Source organism: Perna viridis, chromosome 1, assembly GCF_037379345.1.
Source record: "Perna viridis isolate PV_CMFRI_1.1 ecotype Kerala chromosome 1, ASM3737934v1, whole genome shotgun sequence".
Lineage (NCBI taxonomy): Eukaryota > Metazoa > Mollusca > Bivalvia > Mytilida > Mytilidae > Perna > Perna viridis.
Window position 1 is genome coordinate 19,524,689 of NC_142445.1, and position 22,638 is coordinate 19,547,326.

The window sequence follows — 22,638 nt, forward strand, 5'->3', positions numbered from 1 at the left end:
TACAATATTCCAACACTATTGTTATGGTCATCTGAAATGCATCCAAATAATTAAAACAATTTGGATCAATATAATGATAGCTTCCAACATGTTTACTCAAAAACAGTTTTATCTCATTAATTATTCAATGGTTTAGTAAATTGTACAGCTTTGGTAATAATCTATGTTATTATAGTCATTGGAAGTTCCACATCTGTCATTAGTAACAAATTAAATATCTATATTTTTGTATCCCATTAATTTAAAGCAATCAATGAGAATTAATTGAAACACTAGTTTTTTGTAACAAATTTCATGCAAAAATAATTAAGATTTTTTTTTGTAATATAAATCCATAAGAAATTTAATCATTTCTAAACCTCATCATGAACAGAGATAGCCTTGAATGTATTAATATAATCTAGGACATCAATATTTGTACAAAATGTACTTATCAAACTTTATATTAATTCATATATTTTCTAATTTGTGATTTTCATCATAGCAACATTAAATGAAATGCAAATTTAACATTTCATGGGGAATTTTATTTCATGGTTTAATAAACCATGAAACTCATGAAAATTGGTTTCCCAACTAGATTTTCTTCTACAGTATGTGACAAATAACTCTGTAAGCCTGTTATGAAGTTTAAGTTGAAATTTTGCAATATTCAAGCTACATGAGCTATTAAACCATTCTTTTCTACAATTCCTTCAAAATATTTTACTACTTTACGTTTGATATATGCCAAAGCAGAAATTCTAGTGATTGATCATCCATCTATGACATCACCAGTTTATCACAACAATGCAATTTCAACCAATCAGATTGTATAGACATTGTGACCCAGCTATCATTTTTAATTGTATCACATCATTCATGGTGTGATACCACAATAACTTAGCCACTCATTTAGTAGTTAAAACAACCAAATCATAGAGAATTTCTTTTATTTCTCTATCACCTAAGTCCTCCTGTAATGCTGACCCACCATCAATGTCTGTAAGAACTTCTATTCTGTGATAGTTATGGATACAATTAAAATTATCCTTCACATTCTTTGCAGCACTAAAATGAAATTAAACTCATTATTTTCATAGGCATAGAAATTAAAACATAATGTATCAAACAAAACAATAATCAAACATCAAAGCAATAGTCCCCAATATAAGTAGCTAAAGTCTTAAAACATATACTACAACAGTGACGTAACTGTGTTAGAAGTAGAAGGTAGCCACAGAGCCAAATGCTAGATGAGCTTGAATGTGGTTAATTAAATTTTGAGGATGGCCTATTCAAATACATAAGACATTAGCCACAGAATTTGTCTCAGTCTTTACTTCAATAACAGTGTGTCTAATGCAAACAGAATTTGTCTCAGTTGTTACTTCAATAACAGTGTGTCTAATGCAAATTTTATACTGCCTCTAACACAGTGTAGTAAGCACATTTATGCATCATAAAAACAGATCCTACAAAATATTGCACCAAATCATCGAACAGTTTCACAAGAAACTTCAACTGTTGAGAATGTTCAAATGTGTCGTCTAAGTCAAAAACTGTAACCAACTGTTGAATCAAAATGGCAGCTATAAATGTAATACATGTAGTATGCACATCTCAATTCATTACAATTCATTCTATGTGACAAGTTGATTCAGAGATGATGTGTCTTCATGGTCTATTATTAAAATACATTAAAAATGGTCTTATAAAAATAGTTCAGTTGGATCACGAGACTAGTCATAGCAAAATACATGTAGTAAAAAAGTATGTACATCTATATTTTGTTATACATACAGAATATAAGAAAATCATGCAGCAAAGATTTTTCGTAGAAGATTTGTCCACAAGGCTTCCTTTAGTTGAGAAATTGTGAAAATAAAAAAGTTTCATATTCCCTTCAAAATTAATTACACGTACAAGTAAAATCAGAATGATACAAAATGTAGTATAGAATGCATATCAAGATTTCATAGCAATACACCTTACAAAAAAGTGAATTTGCATGACCAGCAGTTTGAGAGAAGATGTGACCACAAGGTCTATTACCGAGAACTTGAAAATTGTCTCTAAGGAGGTAGACCTAGGGTAAGGGACATAACTCATAAAATCAGTGATAAGTTTGCATTATATTCAATTTCCCCAAAGCCTCTCAAGCTTTCGTTTGAAGCAGAATAAAATGAATCCAGGTTAATTAGATGCTTACATAAGATTGATGTAAAATTTTGAATACAAACATTCCAATGATTTTTAAAAGTTCTGTTCCCTTACTCTAGGTCTACCTCCTTAAGTGAATAGTAAAAGTCAAATTTAAATGTTTAAATACCTATAAAAATGGTGGTCTCCAGTTCATTACAATTCTTTCTACAAGATACAGAATAAATGGAAACAAGTGATTACATAGAAGATATATCTGAGTTCAAGGACTCTTCATTTGGACTTTGAATTATATTTGAAACAGTGTGGATTTCTAAATAATAATAAATGTGATAATACGTCTTTAAAGTACTGTTGTTTTGTTGAACACACATTAGGCACCAGTTTTGTATTGCATATCCTTGAGCAGGTATACATCAAAACATGGAGGCTATAAAAATATACTGCATTTTCTTTTTGCCTCTCTACAAACTAATGTTTTGTCAAAAGATATGAACAATGACTTATAAAATAGAGCAAACAACACATTATAAAATGACAAACTTTTTTTAAAAGAAAATCTAACATAATAACATAAAAATGTTCCACTGAAAAGGTTGGTTTGATGAGTGCAAAACGAAAGTGAAAGTAGAGAAAATGGCTATTTATAGTTCAAGACTACTTTTCTGTATGATCTTCATGGACTCACTCTACTTTCTTTGCAGGAAATTATTTTTTCACATACCCTTAGAAATGCTACATAAGTGAAAGTTTTATTGAATCAATTTACATATTTAAAAAAAAAAACTAAAAATATGCACTTTCCTATAGAAGTCTATGGGAAAATTAATACAATACTGAGACCATTTATTCAAGTTACTTCACACAAACTTCTTCACTTCAAATGTAATCATTTTGAATATTAAGGTACTACAAAAATAAGGTTTTTTTTAAATTAAAGCAAAGTATACAACAAAAAATATCAAATAAGTCACCTGTTAATTCTCTTAAGTACTTTTTACAAAAATTGCTTTGTGCTTTGAAAATGTAAACTGACGTGAACCATGTGATTTTGTACAACCTGTTCAAAAACTAAAAATATTTTTAGAATTGAGCCCCTTGTTTATCCTACCAGATGGGTTACAGAATATCTTTAACATTTGTTACATGTAAACAAGATCTTTAATTAGGCTAGGAAAACATATATATGTCTATTTAAGGTTACATTTAAATACAAAAATAGGGTAGGTAGGTACATTGTAGGTAAAATAATTTTTTTCAAATTATTTTATATAAACACTTATGGGTAGATTCCTTGACTTTAATAGTGCTCAACTGAAAAATGATAGTTTGGCAGCATTTCATAAATAAAATACCAATAAAATGTGCTAGGATAGGCAGAAAAAATTGGTTACGTAGGGTAATTTTAAACAGACAAGTTTTTTCCCAGCTTTACTAAGGACAACGTACTCCATAAAGATTGATCAAGAAACAGGCATTTAATACAATGAACTTTATTTTATAAGATAGAAAAAGTAAAAGGGTAAATATGCCAAAGGGACAACAACCCTACAAATGTGCATTTTTTGTCCCTTTTGGTCTAAGTAACTACTTAATAAAAGTGGACTAGAAATCATTGAGATGGAATCCACCTAAGTGGGCCCCGCCATGGCAATGAAGCCATATGTATGAAACAGATGGTGTCATCCTGGTTTGCCCACTTTAATTAATGGTTTAAATAAACATAGTTGGTTGCGTTGTTTTAACAATTAGTTTGTTTCTGAAATGTAGGTTTAATTTTTACCTGTATTTTACCTGTAAAATCTGATAAAGAATATTATGTTCAACTACTTAATTAATCGGAATATGCATCTCCCTAGATAGAGGCTACAAGCACATGTACAAATAGTACACGAAATGCACTATGTGTAAATAATACAAATATGAATGAATAAATAAATAATAGGAAAATATGATAATAAAAATATGCATTATATATGTACTATGTTACTATATAGTACTAAGCATCAAGAGAAAAAATAAAATGTATGGTACCATGTTTAGCTGACAATATTTAAAGCAAGCAGTCAATGTAACCTAAACGTTTCTCAGCATTAAATTTTATTCGGCTACAGCGCGTATGACATGTGTATAACACAAGGTTAAATCAAAGAGTAATCAAGGGAACCAAGGTTATAGTGGTAATCAAAAGAATGTAATCCAGGGACAAAGACCAGACATGGAAAACAGACATACACAACAAAGAACATAAAGTAACTAAAATCATACATACAAAGTAACAAAAGTAAATGAGCAACTCGGACTGCACTAAAAACTGGGATCATGGACCAGGTGCACCAGTAGGATAAGCGTCCTCTGCTTTTCTAGAAACTATTTCTGTAGTGATGACTACAATCTTGTAGCAACATAACCCTGTTCCAGAAGCCTATTTGTTAGAGTTCTAGCGTAATACAAAAAGTCTGCGTAGTTTCGGCAAGCTCTAGCATAACGTATGAGTTGTGATATGAACACTCCATATGCAGGAGCCGAAGGGATGTTGCCACAGATGAAAGGAAAGTTGACAATTCTGAATGAAAAGTCATCACATTTGTCGTAAAGTTTGATCAATAGTTTTCCTTTATCATCGATTTCTAAGTGTAGGTCAAGACCATCAACACTCATAAAAATTCTCCTCGCAGGAAGAATCAAATGTAGCAACTCTGAGTCAAAATAACTTTGTTAAACATACAGATTTATACAATAAGGTAAAATAAAATGTCTCCTTGGACAATTGTGAAACGGCAATCACAGGACGCATGCATCATTATTTTAGCATTCAAAAACTAAGATCGAAGTTCAGAGCAGGTAATCCATTTTCATATATCAGCAACAGTTGTACACATGTTAAGGAACAAGTCATACAAAAAGTAACACAAAAAAGTAACGTATAATTATATAAAAAGTTACAGAAAAAAAGTCGCGGGAAATAAACTCACAGTTTACATGTAGCGGAGTTTTCAATGAAAATATCAATTGAAACTTTTAAAAATTTGTACTTCATCATACCTTTTATATCATTTAATATTGAAATTAAATATTTTTATATTACTTTTGCATATTAATGTCTGATAATTTAAAAGTTTAATTTTCAACTAAAAAAAATATTTTCTTAATATCGTTTTTTTTTCAATTGTCATATAAGCCATTTAGTTTCTTACTTATTATTTGCACATATAAAGTGACCACATCTATCAGAACATTTGGACAATATGTCAAAAGATGAAATAAAAACATATTCTTTAGACTGTCAGGAAGTATTTTGTAAAATTTAAAAAAATAAATATCATATTAAGATATGAACTTCTTTTTCTTTTTTCTACATTTTTGCACATTAAAAAAGCAACTATTGCTTCAAATATACATAGAAACATACATGTACATGTATGACACCTATTTTGAAACGGACTATACAAATTCATGGTCAGTGAACCCTTTGTCTTTTTTGTTTGTACAACTGATTTATTATTGGGGAAATTAAAAGTGGGCAAACCAGGATTAAACCAAATAGATTTAGGTGATCTATCCAAATGCAAAATATCAGAACCCCACATCAAAAGACAAAAACATTACAACCTGGACAAGAGTTTGTCAATGAAAAAAACAGGAATTTGATCTTGAGGTCAAAGTTCAAGGTCATAGGTCATTATCCATGGTATGCAACATATTGTTTTTTTAGGTGATGTACCCACATGCCAAATATCAATAAGCCACACTGAAAGACAAAAAAGTTATACTGGACAAGAGTTTGTCACTGAAAAAAAGAAATTTGACCTTAAGGTCAAACTTCAAGGTCATTGGCCACTACCCTACCCACAGTACACCACACACTGTCTGGACCCAAGTTTGTTACACCTAAGCTTAAGTATCTTCTACATGTAACTGTACAATGACTGTAAAACAGGAAAATACCATTATAAAGCTCAAAAAGTTGGTTGTGGTACATCAGTGCCATGTTGATTCTGGCTGACAAATAATATTCCAATAAAAGGATTCCCAGCTGGACATATGTCAGTGAATATCAATATATAGACCATAATCTATATTTGTTCTTTAAATTAAAGGTCAACTGGCTATAGCATTAATTCCTGTCTGGGAAAAAATGACAATTACTTTGTGCCATCAATTTAAATTCAATTTACAAGCTGCATTATTCTCCTGCTGGTGTTATTCATATAGAAGCAGAGAAGGATCCAGAGGGGAGTGCAGGGGGTTGGTACCTCCTTTTTATTGGAAAATTAGTTATTTTCATGTGTAAAATTGACAAAAAATGACAAAAAATGTCCTAGCACTCCCCCTTTTTCTGAGGAACCTTGCATGGCACCCTCCTTTTCACAGTATCAAGATCCACCCCCAGGATAGTCTGTTGAACTTAACTTAAAGAAGCAGATATCTTAAATGCTAAAAATCATTGATATACAATCTAAGTACCTAAGAATTCTATCAAAAACTACAAAGAACTATTTTAGAATACTAAAGTGGTTTTAAAGGGGGTTCCAGGTTTGGAATCTTCCCGTTTTGTACCTAGTTTCATGAAATTCAGTGCAGTAGCACGGGTGCAATTGTTTCCATGGAGTTGCAATTACAAGATCATGTACACTTTTGAACATTTATTTAAACAATTTTTTGGTCATTCAAACATTTAAGGTAGTACAATACAGTTATGTCCTTTCTGAAAATTTGGTCTCATTTTGTTGAAATAAAGCTGTTTTGATGCAGTCCACACTGAAATTTCTAGTGTTTTTTTTTCATAGAAAAAGTGCATATTTTAGAAATCCATGGTGTGTGGAGGTTCAAGTCATTTGTAAGTAATTTAGTGATTATTGTTATAAAATCCAGTAGCCTTGGTAACATACTGAGTTTTAGTACAAATCAGGGGTGCCTTTCCAAAACTAACAGCCAAATACTGTTATATATGTTTTATAAAGTATCAGGCACTTAAGTATGCACTATCCCTTTTTGATTCATTCTCTCACAATTTAAGTTCCAAAAGTTCGTGCAAAATAAGGTATTTCGAAAATCTGCCATCTGATGCTGAGGAGTGAACCTAATACAGCAGGAGACTGAAACATTCCGGATACCATTCTTCATTTAAAGTACACCTGTTTATCTGAACATATATTACATCTCTCTATGTACAAATGCTTATCTACATTTAAACAATATGTCTACTAAAGTTCAACTTTTAATTTCAAGTTTTACAAAATTTGACGGGGTTAATTGGTGTGTGAAACAGTGCACCTTAACATAACTATATAGTGCACCCCAAGATGCTCAAGCATGGCACGAATTGGGAAAAAAAACAAGGGATAAATATACATGTAAGCTTTCACTTGAAATTGTGAAAATAAAGTAAAACTACTGCAGGGGTAGCCATTGATTTTGAACTGAAATTCAAAAGTCACATCTCAAATACACGTATTTGCAAAAACGCATCAAAACAACTTAATATACTCAAAAGAATTGGAAAATGCCTAAACAGATTGGGCAAACTAACCATAAAATATTCTTACATATTATGACCCTTTTAACTTTTGTCCCTTCAGTTGGAACTTCTGTAGCAAAGCAATACAAACAAAATTGAAATAAACCAATTGCGGGCACTCTGATTCATTTATAAAGACTATCAAAGCACATTTTATGTACCAACTACTCAATGTCAGTTCAAGCCCATTTTTGATTTAATCATAATTTTGTTCAGCTGTTCTTTTATAGATGCAGAGTTGTCTTTCTTTTCATTTGTTATGCATTTCTTAGTTAATAAAGGTCTCAGTATCGTATTAATTTTCCCATAGACTTCATAATGAAGTGCATATTTTTAGGATTTTTTAAAAAATATGTAAATTGATTCAATAAAACTTTCACTTATGTAGCATTTCTAAGGGCATGTGAAAAAATAATTTCTTGCAAAGAAAATGGGGTGAGTTAACGAAGATCGGACAGAAAAGTAGTATTGAACTATAAATAGCCGTTTTCTCTACTTTCACTTTCGTTTTGCACTCATCAAACCAACCTTTTCAGTGGAACATTTTTATGTTATGTTAGATTTTCTTTTAAAAAAGTTTTTCATCTTACAGTGTGATGTTTGCTCTATTTTACAAGTCACTGTTTATATCTTTTGACAAAACATTAGTTTGTAGAGAGGCAAAAAGAAAATGCACTATATTTTTATAGCATCCATGTTTTGACGTACACCCGCTCAAGGATATGCAATGCAATACTGGTACCTTAAAACCAAACATCAGTGCTTCCAATTGATATGCAAAATCTATAAGAATTTTATAATTCTTTATCAAAATTCCACTGTTCCGCCATTTTTGTTGCTAAGAGCTGATTGTTGGCAAAATACTGAAAACATTAATTTTTTAAAATTAATGTTGACAAAAATGTAATTTCTAATAAATTTGAAAATAAAGATTTATTTAGTAGGAACAATAACCTTCAGAAGAATTTTTGACCTAAAATAAGGCAATAAATGTTTGTTTTCATCAATCTACCAACCCCTGAAAATCCTCTTGGTAACAAAATCACAGCCGATTCAACAATATAAACATTGTGATTGGAATTTAAAATATTATCAAATTTGAATAATTCACATTTTACAAAGAAAACATTCAGCAAAATGAATGAGCAAAGTTATTTAACACATTTGTAATATCGATAGGTGTCAATAAAACTGTAGACCAATTTTTTTATTTCAAATTTGAACAATATGTTATGAACATGTTGTATGCGGCGCCAAATATAGAAACATATAAAATGGCAACATTAGAAATCAGACAGATATTAAAGATCTATGGCAAATTCAAAGTATTTAACATCATACAAAAAAGGTAAAAAGATCAAGGATGTTTCTAGAGGACTTGTATACACCTTACATAGAGAGAGACGCACTAAACTAAGTCAACATTTTAGACGCTACAGTATGAGGGGGAACATTATAGTAATAGTCAAATAGTTTTATAATATTACTATAGGCCCAAAAATTTTATATAAGTATGCACGTTTAATCAGTTCTATTTGATAACTGCCATCAGAGTTGTGCACAAAGCCTTCTAATTTTTGTTGGTGGCTTACATGTATCATTACAACAAGAGGATAATTTAAATTGACCTAGTTTCCAGTCACAAATAATTTTTACAATGCTTTATATTTTAGACTTTAGTTACAAGCAAAGACCATATTTCACTGTACTAAGAGCTCGAAGTTTTTGCTATCTCTGTTAGTATTGTTGAATAATTTGGTTTTAATTTTTAGATTTCGTCTCACAATTCTTGATTTTTTTGGTAGATTTTATAATTTAAAGTATGGTTTTATCATTTTTACTAAATGCAAATATTCACTTTATCAATATCATAACCATTTGACCACATACATGTATATACAATGTACATTTTGCAGGGGTCTTACAGCCACTGTTTTTATAGCTTTTACTATGCATGGACGATATGCTGTGTAGTGTGCTGTTTTTAGTTTGTATATATAATTCATAAACACTTTGATAACACTGTCAATGCTAAGTCTCGTAGTGGAGTGCTGCTATGATCCTCTGTAATATATGGTGGTGGGTGGGAATCGTAGATTGTCGTTCTATACCAGTTTTTAGATTTATTACCTATTTTTTGGATTGAACCGATATATACTGGATCCTTACCTTTTACAAGCACATGCATTAACTTGCTTTTGATCATTTAATGTTTTCCTTGTACAGTTTCTCAGTTTTCAGTGCAATGTACCCATGTAACCTGAATAAAAATGCACTGAAAACTGATAAACTATGAGGAAAATATTCAAAGATAATAAGATGTAACCCATGTCAGCATTGTAACCAGAGTAACCTGGGTTTAGAAAGAATTTCAAATTTAAGGTAACCTTAAATGTACTTAAAGCAACCAGTGTACCCTTGTAACCTGAATAAAAATATACTGAATTATGTACAACTTTACAAGGAAATCATCAAATGACCAGATATGTAACCATTGTAACCTGGGTTTCAACTAAAATTCATATATGTACACTCCCAAAGGGAGCGTTTATGGTTGTATTATAAACTTGGTACTGTATACTTATGGCAAGAAAAAGCATCAACATCTGATTTGTACCTTCATTTTCAGGAGCTGAAAAACAGCATAATGGCAGCTTTATTTGCATATAATTGTATATATACAATTGAGAGCCAAACCAGTATCAGAAAATATTCGCTAGTTTCGATAATTAAATACAAATTGATTCATAGCTTTCCCAAAATAGGACTGGCCACAATAGTCTGCAGTATGGTGCCCAGATGTTTATGAAAATTACGTAATCAATATTTCTTCGTGAGCGTTAAAAGGTTTCACCTTCATCACATTATATGATTGTATTAATGTTACCATCGATATCAAAGAACCATACACTATCTATATTTTTATTTCCAAGTAACAAATTAAAAATTTCTGCCCTATTACTTTGTTAACATGTAACCTGATGTAACCATAGCTATTACATGTAGTGCTAAGGACGGCTAAGGATTTTTCGAACTTTAATGGGCCTAGAGGGTATACCCTATATCATATGTCAATGGAAAGATTAATCAATGTAGTTTTTGAATATTATTCTTTTTTAACTGAAAAGTGGTCGAGTTTTCTGCTATTTTGCATTAATTAGAGGAGGGGTCAAAGATCAATCTACCCCAATACACTTTGATAAGTGATTTAAATGAAATGATTGTAGGTAACGGAAAACAAGTAACATGTAAAGATCATATATATAGAATTTCAAAAATGTAAAATAGAACTTTTTCCGACAAAAGTTGATAATTAAATCACAGAACAAAAATTTCCCTAAATTGCTTGTATTTTAGTGCATTTTCATTGATTAAGAGATAATAAGACACCATAGCGGCAGATTCAGAGGGAGTGCATGAGATTGGCTTCCCCCTTTTTATTGGAAAATTTTCATGTATGAAATTGACAAAAATAGTAAATAATATCCTAGAATACACACCCTTTTCTGAGGAACCCCAGCTGGCACCCTCCTTTTTACAGTGTGGATCTGTCATTGCAGATGATATTGCATTTAAAGCATCAGTCGGGCGCCCAGTTAAACATCCTAAGACATAAATGTTGTTACAATAGGCATGTACATGTTTGCACATACTTCCATGCAAAGTTCAAAGTTCACAGTTTATGTAATATCAAATTTATTACGAAGTCCAGCCTTATCATGAACCCCGAGTCACATTTTTTGTTTGAGAATCCCTGATTTATGGTTTTAAAAATCTTGAGTTTTATTTGAAGTCCAAGCATACAAAGACAAATGCAACAAAAAAAATATGTATGATATTTGGATGTACAAAAATAATCTCAAAACCTTAAGTCTTTTCATCAAAACGTAAGGTAGACACGATAATTAATTCCTATATAATAATTTGAATATTGAAACTGTGTTACACTATAACTACTTGGGCATCATTATGAAACATAACAGTAATTTTAATTTAGCTATAAATTCACCAACTGAAAAAGCAAGAAAAGCATTATTTAAAATTAGAAAAACTGTTGGTATGAATAACCCTTGTAGACTCCTGGAAAAATTATTTGATTCACTTGTTTCTCCCATTCTATTCTATTGTAGTGAAATATGGGGTTCTGGTGTATCTTTGAAAGATTTTGACCCATTTGAAAAAATACATGTCAAATTCATTAAAGAGATATTAGGGGTCTACTGTAAAGCCCCCAAAGATGCTTGTAGAGCTGAGTTGGGTAGACTTCCCCTGAAAAGTAAAATAAACATTGCATCTATTGGGTATTTGAATCACATTTTATATGATCAAAACACTCTAATATATGAAATATATAATACAACCAGATTGACAAATTTATGGACAAAACAAATTGAAGGATTATTAAACTCCCTGAGATATAGTTACTTGAGCTACACTTGGAGCAAATCAAACAAAGACCAGTGTACCCAAGAACAAAATTCCAGAATATATAGCTCTTCCAAAGAGTCTATGAAATGGGCATAAGACCAGCTTATGTAGACAGATTATCTTGTTTATCTGATAGATTTAATTTGTGCAAACTTAGAATTAATGCACATCATTTAATGATTGAAAAAGGAAAACATTTGAACATTCCTAGAAATAATAAATTATGTCCAGTTTGTAACAGTGAAAACATTGAAGATGAAATACACTTTTTATTTAGTTGTAGTGCATATAATACACTAAAAAATATATTTCAAAATAAATTTTGAAGATGAAATACACTTTTATTTACAATAATGTAGTTGTAGTGCATATAATACACAAAAAATATATTTCAAAATAAAATTTTCAACTACTATAAAAATTTTAATAATAAAGATGTAACAATAAAAGTAAACCTAATTTTAAATAGCAATTCTCTTCCTGTTCTTAAAATGTCTTCCTCCTTCATATCTAAATGCCTTGACCTAAGGAAAACTTTATTATAATTATTTCATATTTCAGTGTAATTGCCAAATTATTGTTATAGTCTCAACATTATATATGTATATTGATAATGTCATATATATATCTTTGCATATAATGGGCCTTAAGCATTTCTTATATCTGAGTTTGAGCCAATAATATTTGTATTTGTATTGTGACTGTTCATAAAACAGTCCGGAAACTAGAGAAATTGCCTGGAAAAAATTCCGTATTTTACAATTTTAGCACAATTAGTAGTTCAAATATGTGAAAATTTGCAACTTAAAACTCATTTTGCAAAGCCCATGTTGCTGATCGAATCAAGAATGTTGTGTTTATTTTATTTGTTATTCAGTAAAGAATATTTAGATTTACATTGTAATATTCTATGTTGTCTTATTATCTCTTAATCATTTAAAATGCACTAAAATGCAACCATTTTTAGGTGCAACTCTGTTCTGTGATTTAAAGGCAACTTTTGTTGGAAAAGTTCTCTTTTTCACATTTTTGAAATTGTATACATGTGATCTTTAGATGTTATTTGTTTCCCAGTACCTACAATGAATGATTTCACTTAAATTACTTATCGAAGTGTATTGGGGTCGATTGATCTTTGACCGCTTCCTCTAATTAATACAACTTAGCAGAAAACTTTTCTGTTTTGCACTTTGATAAGTACGATATTCAATAACTACATTGATTTATCTTTCCATTGACATATGATACAGCTGTATACCCTCTGGCCCATTAAACTCGAAAACTAAAGCACTTTTCGATACCTGTCCGCAGCACTGTACTACTAAGGTAACAAATGCTGGTCTGCTTACTTATGGCATAAGTTATGCACACATATTTGGACCTATCAAATCTTCTTCTGATGGCAAGCTCTCATGCTCTGATGCTCAGTGAAAATTGGAACTTATTACCGGTAAACCTGGTGGATCAAGAACATATTAAAAAAATCCTTGTGTTTTTTGGATTTTCTATAATTGCAGGCAATTTTTTGCGGGAAAACTTTGGAAATGGTCTCACTAATTACCGACAAGAAGCTTCAAGAAGCGACAGGAAATTGATTTAGCGACATGAAGTTTGAATTTTAAATGACATTATAATAAAGAAATAAATTGATGAATGGGGTGATTTTTTTTTTTTTTTTTTTGGGGGGGGGGTTATACCTATTCCAAATTGGCAAAGCGCTCCAGATGAGACTAACAAAAATAAAATAAAAATTATATAACACAAGTTACTTCAATATCTATATCTAAATTCAAAAATTGAACAAATTACAAATTTACACAACAAAGAAAATAATTTGGTTCTTTAAATTTGCATTTAATTGCACCAATTTTGACAAAACGTTACTGATGAGACTTCAATTGTCGAAACTTGCCTGCACTTAATTTTGCCATTTTTTTTTTTTTTTTTTTTTTTTTTGTGATAAAATACATCCAGGAGAGGCATAAATGATGCTCTAAAACGCTATCTCCGCGGAGCTTCGGGGGGGGGCTTCGCCCTCATGGATCTCCTGCCTCAAATTTTTTAAACATTATTATTTCATTTTAAAATGAAAAAAAAAAAGAAATTGAAAACAAAAACAAAACAACATCATTTTGGAACTTTGGTCGACTTAAAGCACGTGTATAACGCAAAAACCACAATAAAATGATTTGCAATTATTCCGCTATTTTTTTTTTTTTTTTTTTTTTTTTTTTTTAAAAGCGTTAAAAATGAGACTTCAGTAGTCGAAACACGCGCTAATTTTTAAACACGTTTACTTCATTTTAAACTAAACAAAAATAAATTAAAAAAAAACACAACAATCATTTTGGAACTTTTGTTGACTTTAAGCACGTGTATAACGCACAAACCACAATAAAATATAGCATCGGAAATTTTGATATATACAGATGGGTAACTTTACTATTAAAGTCACAAAATTTATTTAGCTCAAAGAATCATTTCCTCTTCATTCTTTTGTCACTAACTTTTGTATTTTAAACCTTACATGGCAAATTCATATCAACTTTGCATGTACAAAAGTTTTTTTTAATACAACTTCTTACAATCTTCTCCATTTTCAGTTCTCCTTTTAAAGAGTAATCAAGGGAACCAAGGTTATAGCGGTAATCAAAAGAATGTAATCCAGGGACAAAGACCAGACATGGAAAACAGACATACACACCAAAGAACATAAAGTAACTAAAATCATACATACAAAGTAACAAAAGCAAATGAGCAACTCGGACTCCACTAAAAACTGGGAGCATGGACCAGGTGCACCGGTAGGGTAAGCGTCCTCTGCTTTTCTAGAAACACCCGTCGAGTTGCTCATAAAAAGTCAAGTCCAAGGTAGACAAACGAGGAAAGGAAAACTATGACCCGTTAAATAAATCAGTTTTCATGGTGCTGATGGATACACCATAACGATCCACGAGTTCATGATAACGACCATAAAACTTCTGTAGTGATGACTTCAATCTTGTAGCAACATAACCCTGTTCCAGAAGCCTATTTGTTAGAGTTCTAGCGCGATACAAAAAGTCTGCGTAGTTTCGGCAAGCTCTGGTATAACGTATGAGTTGTGATATGAACACTCCATACGCAGGAGCCGAAAGGATGTTGCCACAGATGAAAGGAAAGTTGACAATTCTGAATGAAAAGTCATCACGTTTGTCGTAAAGTTTGGTCAATAGTTTTCCTTTATCATCGATTTCTAAGTATAGGTCAAGATATGAGGCTGACTTCACAGTGTCTGTAGTATCCTTTATTTCAAGTTCTTTTGGGTAGATGCGATGTTTCAAATCCCCGAAATCAGGATTGTTTAAAGATAATACGTCATCTATATAGCGGAAACTGAGATTGAAGGATCTAGCCAAACGATATTCTTTCTTTCTGATCTTTCTCATAAGAGTGAAGAAATGGGTCAGCAAGTAAAGGAGCACAATTTGTTCCCATTGGAATGCCGACCGTTTGTTGAAAAACACGTCCACCACACTGGACAAATATGTTGTCAATTAAAAATTCCAGCATTTTGTAAACATCTTCCTCTGTATATTTGGAAGATGATTTGGAATTATTTCTTACAAAGTATAAAAAAGATAATTTTTTTTCATCTTTTTTATTATTCAAACAGCAAATAAATATAATAGTCTATCTCCTCTTATCGGTATTTTTTAGTTTCTTGTCGCTAATTAAAGCTTCTTGTCGCTAATTCAAAGTTTCTTGTCGCTTCTTGTCGCTAAATCAATTTCTTGTCGCTTCTTGACGCTTCTTGTCGTTAATTAGTAAGACCCTTTGGATAGGGTAAATCTAGCGAAAAGGTCAAAGTCGTTCCGAAAAACTAGCACTTTCGGCAGAAATGGCAGCCTACACAAAAACTGTAAATATTAGAATTTTTAAGCAATTCTCCTAGTTTTTAGGGGGTTTTAAATAGAAAAATCGTTTCAAAGCATTTTAAATTAACAGTACCTTGTATTTTCCATAATTTGAATCTTTTTACATACAGTCTAGGACGTGCAAAATTGTGTGGCGATTGTAATTTGATTTGAATGTCCTTGAACAGCATTTTTGCTTTTATCTCCCAAAAAGTTCCTAGAGCTTCGAAGTATTGACGTATCTAGCAATAATAGTCAAAAATCATTTCTATCGTTATTGCAAGAAATTGTATTGTTGAATCAATTGCTTGAGAATTAGACATCTTTTTTTATATAATATACTCCAACTGTCAGTCAAAATAATTACATGTATGCAAATAAAGACACAAATGCAGGATAGTGGCAAAACCACTATTTTTTAAACAGTAAAAAAATGTTGTAATAATTAGTAAAGTCATGATTGTCGACTTGGTCATGTAAGCTAAAGTACATTCTATTTGTACATGTAGTTGTCATATTGAATGCAAGAACATCAAACCAGTCTATGTCATTCGTCTCAGTCATAAATAATAACCAAATTTAGTAGGGTTTTTGATCAATGCAACATCTATTTCAGTAAATTGTAGAGTCTAGCCAGTAAAATATTGACCCAGAACCTACAAATAATTATTCGGAGACCCCTAGATACATGTACATGTATGCAATGTACATTTATATTAACTTTATTTTTAATTCCTCATGAAGGAAGATCTTGAGATTTGAGAGTGGTCATAACATTATCTTCTCAATCAAGGGTCCGGAAACGGTAAAAAATGTCAGTCATTGACCAACAAATTTTGCAGATAACTGACAACCATTTTCCAACATCGGACATAAAAAAAATTGTCAACCTTTATAGATTACAGTCTCTTGGGTTTTATTCTGTCTACCTGTCTCCTAATTGTTTATTTGAATTTAATTGAAAGGTGTGTATCAATACTAGCCATGTGCAGCCACCTGTGACTGTAACTGATTAGTTGATTGCATATTCAAATTATGGGTAATTGTGCAGCACCATAACATATAAGAATCAATTGAAGTGACGCAGAGAATTTTCATACATTTATTACTTGATTTAATTAAGAAAAAGATTGACAAATCCATCATTTTCCCGCTGATCTTTCTGTGGTAACAAGGAGTTAAATATAGAAAGATCCTTGGTGATAACAAAATCACATGGTGCTGAAACTATGAATCAGTTGTAGTTTGTAATTATTAATTTTTCAATAGAATCTTTTTAACACAAAAGTCAACAACCAATTTAAATAAATATACAAAATGTATTCTTGATTTCTTTTTAAAAAGAATAATCAACATTTTTTTTTAATCACTCTGAAGTTTTCAGCTATTTGCCAATTTGATGAAAAAGTCTGAGAGATACAATGTTTACATGTGAGAACTTGTTCACTTGTTCAGATATTTTGTAAAAGACATAGTATGTGATGAAATAACACACAATCCAATATTTATCTTTAAATAACTACAAAAAAGGTTTTTTTTTTAAAGTTTATTCTCGATCTAAGCATGTTAGAGACTGACACAAACATCTGCTGAAGTTTGATAAAATGACCAACATGGGCTGTCACAATTTTCAGACCCTTGTTCACAACATAATTAATTTAGCCATCTTCCTTATTACATGTATATGTACATTGTAATTTTCTAAAAGTTGCATTACAGCATACATGTATTACTCATTTATTTACAAAATGTATCAATCAAGCTGTGAACAGCCATGCCAAAATGCCCCCCACACCCCCCCCCCAAAAAAAAGAACTTTAATAGAAGTAGGATACACTCCTTTTTAATTGCAATCACTTGGTGTCTGTAATGCTTCTCCTTGACTTACATTTTCATGATTTTCAAATATGTCTGTTAGGTTTATTCTGAATTTTATGTAATTTCAGACCACTGGCCTCACAGGACTTGCTGTTGATCCACTAGCAGGAAAGGTATGCTATACAATGTATAAACAATATTAATTAGATAATTAATTTGAAAGAGTGAATAACCAAAATATGATCATGAGTGCAGAAGAACACATAGATTTAAAGAGTGTGCGGAACTTGTTCCGTGCACAAGTTCAATCTTTATGCGTTCTTTGCACGAGTGATCATATTTTGGTTATTCACTCTTTCAAATTAATTAACTTCTTGGCATAATGATATTAATATTGTAAGTAATTTTTTTTCCTGAGACAGAAATTCTAATGATCTCAATTAACTTGTACCCACAGATTTTTTTTACAATTTGGAATAAGTGCCTTGTCTTAATGTACATATATGCAAATTTAAGCAGTTCCAGCTGTTTAATTTTAATTCTGGTTAGAAGATTAAGACATTTATAACAATGTAGTATTCAAACTCACCAAACATCATTGTATAATTGTTGTATGTCTTCTCACATTTTCATTCTAATTTATGCCAAAAAGCAGTGAAACCGGTCAAGGCAATTTGAATGAGCAAGCATTAGTCTTTAGACTTTCATTTTCTAGAAATTGACCAGGCTGTACACAGCTATCCTGAAGAAGTTGGCAGAAATGCCACAGAGTGCTGCCTACAGGCGACACACAGAACCACTTATCAAAGAAAGACTGAGTATTGTGACATCAGTAAGTAAATGTTGTGTATAATATACCAAGTAGGAAGTTTGACAATTAATATGATTTTAGGCTATGCCTATGATGGAAAGAGCTCATTTTGTGTTAATGGTGCACCGCCATGTTACTAGGGTGAATAGAAATAAGGACCAAAAAAGACATTAAAAAATGCATTTTCCCCTATTTTGATTTCTTGTCTATTTCTGCCCACCACATGTTGCTATGGGCAAAGTTGAATAGGAGATTGTTTTTATGTGTAAGACTTTCTTCTTGGAAAGCTTAATACATTTCTACACAGCTAATTATTTCCAAATTATTATTTAATAAATAAATATAAAGTAGTATCCATCAATGTATTTAAAGACAAAACAGTGCCTCCGCACTTGTGCAATTGTCTACCTCTGTGTTACAAATTTTGACTTCTGTCAGAATATTTTTTATTCTCTATATAAGACGTTGCTGACACTCCATCCATATTACAAGTATTTTATTTTTAATGAATCCCTCTAGATACTGTGAGATCAGGCAAAGAAAGCCAACATTTCCAATGTCGTTTTTTGTCCCCCAGTCCTTACAGAATAGAGGAACAAAGTAATGGTACTCATCTGTCTGTTCGTTCGTGGATCCATAATCTTGTAGAAGCAACTCCTCCTAAACCACTCAGCAGTTTTGAATTAAAGTTTGTGAGATTGGTAGTCACCATATGTAGATGATCAAGTTATGTCACAATTTTTATTCAACAAATTTTACAGGAGTTTTGGGACTTAGTTGAATTTGTACAAGCAACACTATAGGAATACTTTGTGGACACAACTACTAGGAAACCACTGAACGTATTTTGTTCAAATTTTGTAGGATTGTTAGTCACCATATGTAGTTGATCATATTTTGCCACCATTTTGATTTGACAAATATTACAAGAGTTGTTGGACTTTTGCATTTCATTTTTTTTTACAGAGGTAGGGGACATGTGGCTATAGGAGTAATTATATGAATCTTTTAATAACTTTTTATAAAACTATATGCATGCCATTAAATGTTGATATTAATGTTTACTCTAGTCCTTCTGTATCAAAAACCTTTTTAAATGTCAGAAACAAGAATATTTTAGGCTTTAAAAATAAAGTTCTTACTGTTGTAAATAAATCTCAGAACTGACTATTTCTCATAATAATGTATAGTTTTAGCAGAACATTTTGGATTTGTTAACTTTCATTTTATGATTACATTTACTATAACAACATTTTACTATTCGTAGTTTGATTAATACATGTATATTTGAAGAGAAGTTTTAGAATACTAACATGTATAGTACTACATCTACTTATTTATTCTATAAAATTATGCAGTGGTTTTTCTGTTCTTACAGGAACCAGATTTGATGAAAGTAGAAAGTAAAATTAATTGTGGACAAATAGAAGAGGTTGTCTTACAGGTAATTTTTTCAAGACATTTAAAAATAAAAACAGAAATCCATTTAGTAACTAAGTTGAGCAAGAGAATCATCCAGCACTAGTGAACAAAGTGAACCAGGCTGTATCCTGTGGTATGATTGTAATGCAATGTGCCAGTTTTTTCCATTTAATTTATCATGTTATTATGTTACCTGAGACCTAATGTAAAATTTGAAAGGAATAGTTCATGAAAAAAAGCATTTATGGTAGTAAATGTGTGAATTTATTTCAGTCTTGAGTTTCATGGATAAAATTGTAATCCTTTCTTGAGTTATTTCCCTTGATTTATTTTTCCTCACATTCTTTTTATTTGTGATTTGTAGACTATTATGTCTTACACACTAAAAGAATAAATGTATTAAAATTTGCCTTTTTTTTTCTTTTTTTTTGTAGGCAGAAAGAGAATTGAATTTAGCAAGGAATATGAAGTCATGGAAGGCATGGGAACCTTTAATTGAAGAAGCACCTAAAAACCAATGGAAATGGCCTTTGTGATGAACTTATAGTTCATTAATTGTGATTGTGTACATATTAAAGTATATGAAAAACTTCTTCTCATCATCCCTCACCTGTACAGGTTCTTACTCACCCATCTGTCTAAACGAGATGCATTATGGTATACCACCGTCTTTCTGTCCATTGATCACACATTGCACGATGACTCGAAAATGCTTCCACCAATTTTTGTGTTTATGAATTTAGAATTTTATAATTTAGAGTTAGGGACTTAGATTATAAACTAGAGGCTCAAAAGAGCCTGAATTGCTCAACTGGCTTGATCAGCTACATTCTAATTTTTGTTATAGCAGCCATGTTTATTTTCTGATAAAAATTTGTAATGTTCATACTTAAAGGAAAATTCATATCAACTTTCTATAAATTTTGTCCAGCTGTTTCTGAAGAGATGATTTTTGTAAGTAATTATATTAAAAGAAGCTGAAAAAATCTCAAAAAGGGACAATAACTCCAAAACGGCTTAGGTCTCGCTAACCACTTCCGGGTCAAATGGCCATCCCCCTATGTAGTACCAAAAACACACTGAACCTAGACATATGCATTGTAAGTGCATTATTTGTGTGTATTATGATTAAAAGTAGTCAAAATAAAGCTGAGAATGTGTACTTTAAAATCATATATGTAATTAACTACAAAAGTGTATGAATATTATTTACATGTGTGAGTAATATGTCTCCATGCTGTCAGTTAGCAGAACAGGTAAAAATGTGGATTTTCAGTATTATTTATTCAAGTGAATTTTGTGAAGAATTTCTTCTATCATCGTACCATTAGCATAATGATTTTGGAAGCCTTATTTTCCAAGCTTCGCAACGGTATGCAGCTTTAAGATGTCATTTGTCCTGGGAATTCACAGTGAGACTTTGAAAATCACTTTTTTAACATGTAAAGTAATGGAAACGTTAGAAGTGGTTAGTGAGACCTTAAAAGATTAACAAAAAAAATTGACCACTGGTGGACCTCATTATGTTGAACATTTTTACCCCGTTCTAATGATTTTAGAAATGTATGCAAAAAACTTCTTTCTGACACTAATGTTTTATTTTTAGTAACGGTGGCCAACAGAAAAAAACATATCCACATCAGTTCTATGCAAAATAACCTAATAAACATTCATACCATCTTTAATTTAAATTGGTCAAGTAATGTCAGAGAAGAAGCGTAAGAAAATTGATAAAAGATGACAGACGCCAAGTGGTGGCAATAGCTTGGGCCAGGTGAGCTAAAAAGGGGGGATTTCCCATAATTGGACAATACCTTGTATATGCCTCTAGAAATTTTCATCAAACTTTGTTCACTTTGGGTTTTTTTTGTCAAGAACAATAGGTTTTTAAAAGTTAACTACATAAATGTAACTCGTATACCACAGTATTCTTTACCACTATTTATTTTGAAGATTATCACCAAAACTGTTCAGGAACTTGGATTTGAAAAGAGCCAAAACAAGTGCCATCTAATTCATGTTAAAATCACTATGTTGATTTAAGTAGAAGTATTTGATGGTAATAACTGTGTTTATTCATTAGATTCATCATTTGTCAAATGATTGTTGAGCAGTAAATAGTGATATATTTGATTTTATTTGAAAAAAAATGGAGTTGAAGCAAGGCACCCCCAAATCTTGGATTACTGTTGTATAGGTTATATACTAGTGGGGCTGCATATTCGATAGTGGGAGCAAGCCCCTGTGATTGTACAAGTGTCTATGCCACAAAATGAAGGTTTTCAAGAATGCTTAGACTTGTAAACCATACTGTTATGGAAAAGGGAGCAATTATTTTGTAAAACTTTACTGTATAACAAAGTATTGGTGTTAGGATCTCTACAAAATTGTATTAAAACAATACTAGAGGCTCTAAAGAGCTTGAATTGCGCACCTGTAGAATATGAAATCATGGATATAATTTGGTTTTAAAAGGTGTAGTGTGTTGTCAATATTTACGTCATTCCTGCAACCCCTTGAGCCTTACAAAAAGTAGACTGTTCTTAAAGGGCATTGAGGTCATTAACCCAATCAAATTTCAAAACATTTGCAACTGTGGT

The 22,638-nt window shown here is 31.2% G+C and overlaps 1 protein-coding gene across 1 annotated transcript; it reads left to right on the plus strand.

The window, feature by feature from the left end:
- Positions 1-15,899: 15,899 nt before the first annotated feature.
- LOC148627647 (NADH dehydrogenase [ubiquinone] 1 alpha subcomplex subunit 5-like) lies at positions 15,900-20,630 on the plus strand. Its single transcript, XM_088576643.1, has 5 exons — positions 15,900-15,992; positions 17,934-17,978; positions 18,521-18,637; positions 19,995-20,060; positions 20,473-20,630. The coding sequence occupies exons 1-5, from the start codon at positions 15,972-15,974 to the stop codon at positions 20,572-20,574; spliced, it is 351 nt and encodes a 116-aa protein (XP_088432769.1). The 5' UTR covers positions 15,900-15,971; the 3' UTR covers positions 20,575-20,630.
- The last annotated feature ends 2,008 nt before the right edge of the window (positions 20,631-22,638 follow it).

Excerpts from the sequence above, each read along its gene's own strand:
- LOC148627647 (XM_088576643.1), top strand. The coding sequence starts at position 15,972 with ATGGCAGCCTACACAAAAACT. Across the intron at positions 18,638-19,994 it reads GACTGAGTATTGTGACATCA|GAACCAGATTTGATGAAAGT; the intron begins GTAAGTAAATGT and ends CTGTTCTTACAG. Across the intron at positions 20,061-20,472 it reads TAGAAGAGGTTGTCTTACAG|GCAGAAAGAGAATTGAATTT; the intron begins GTAATTTTTTCA and ends TTTTTTTTGTAG.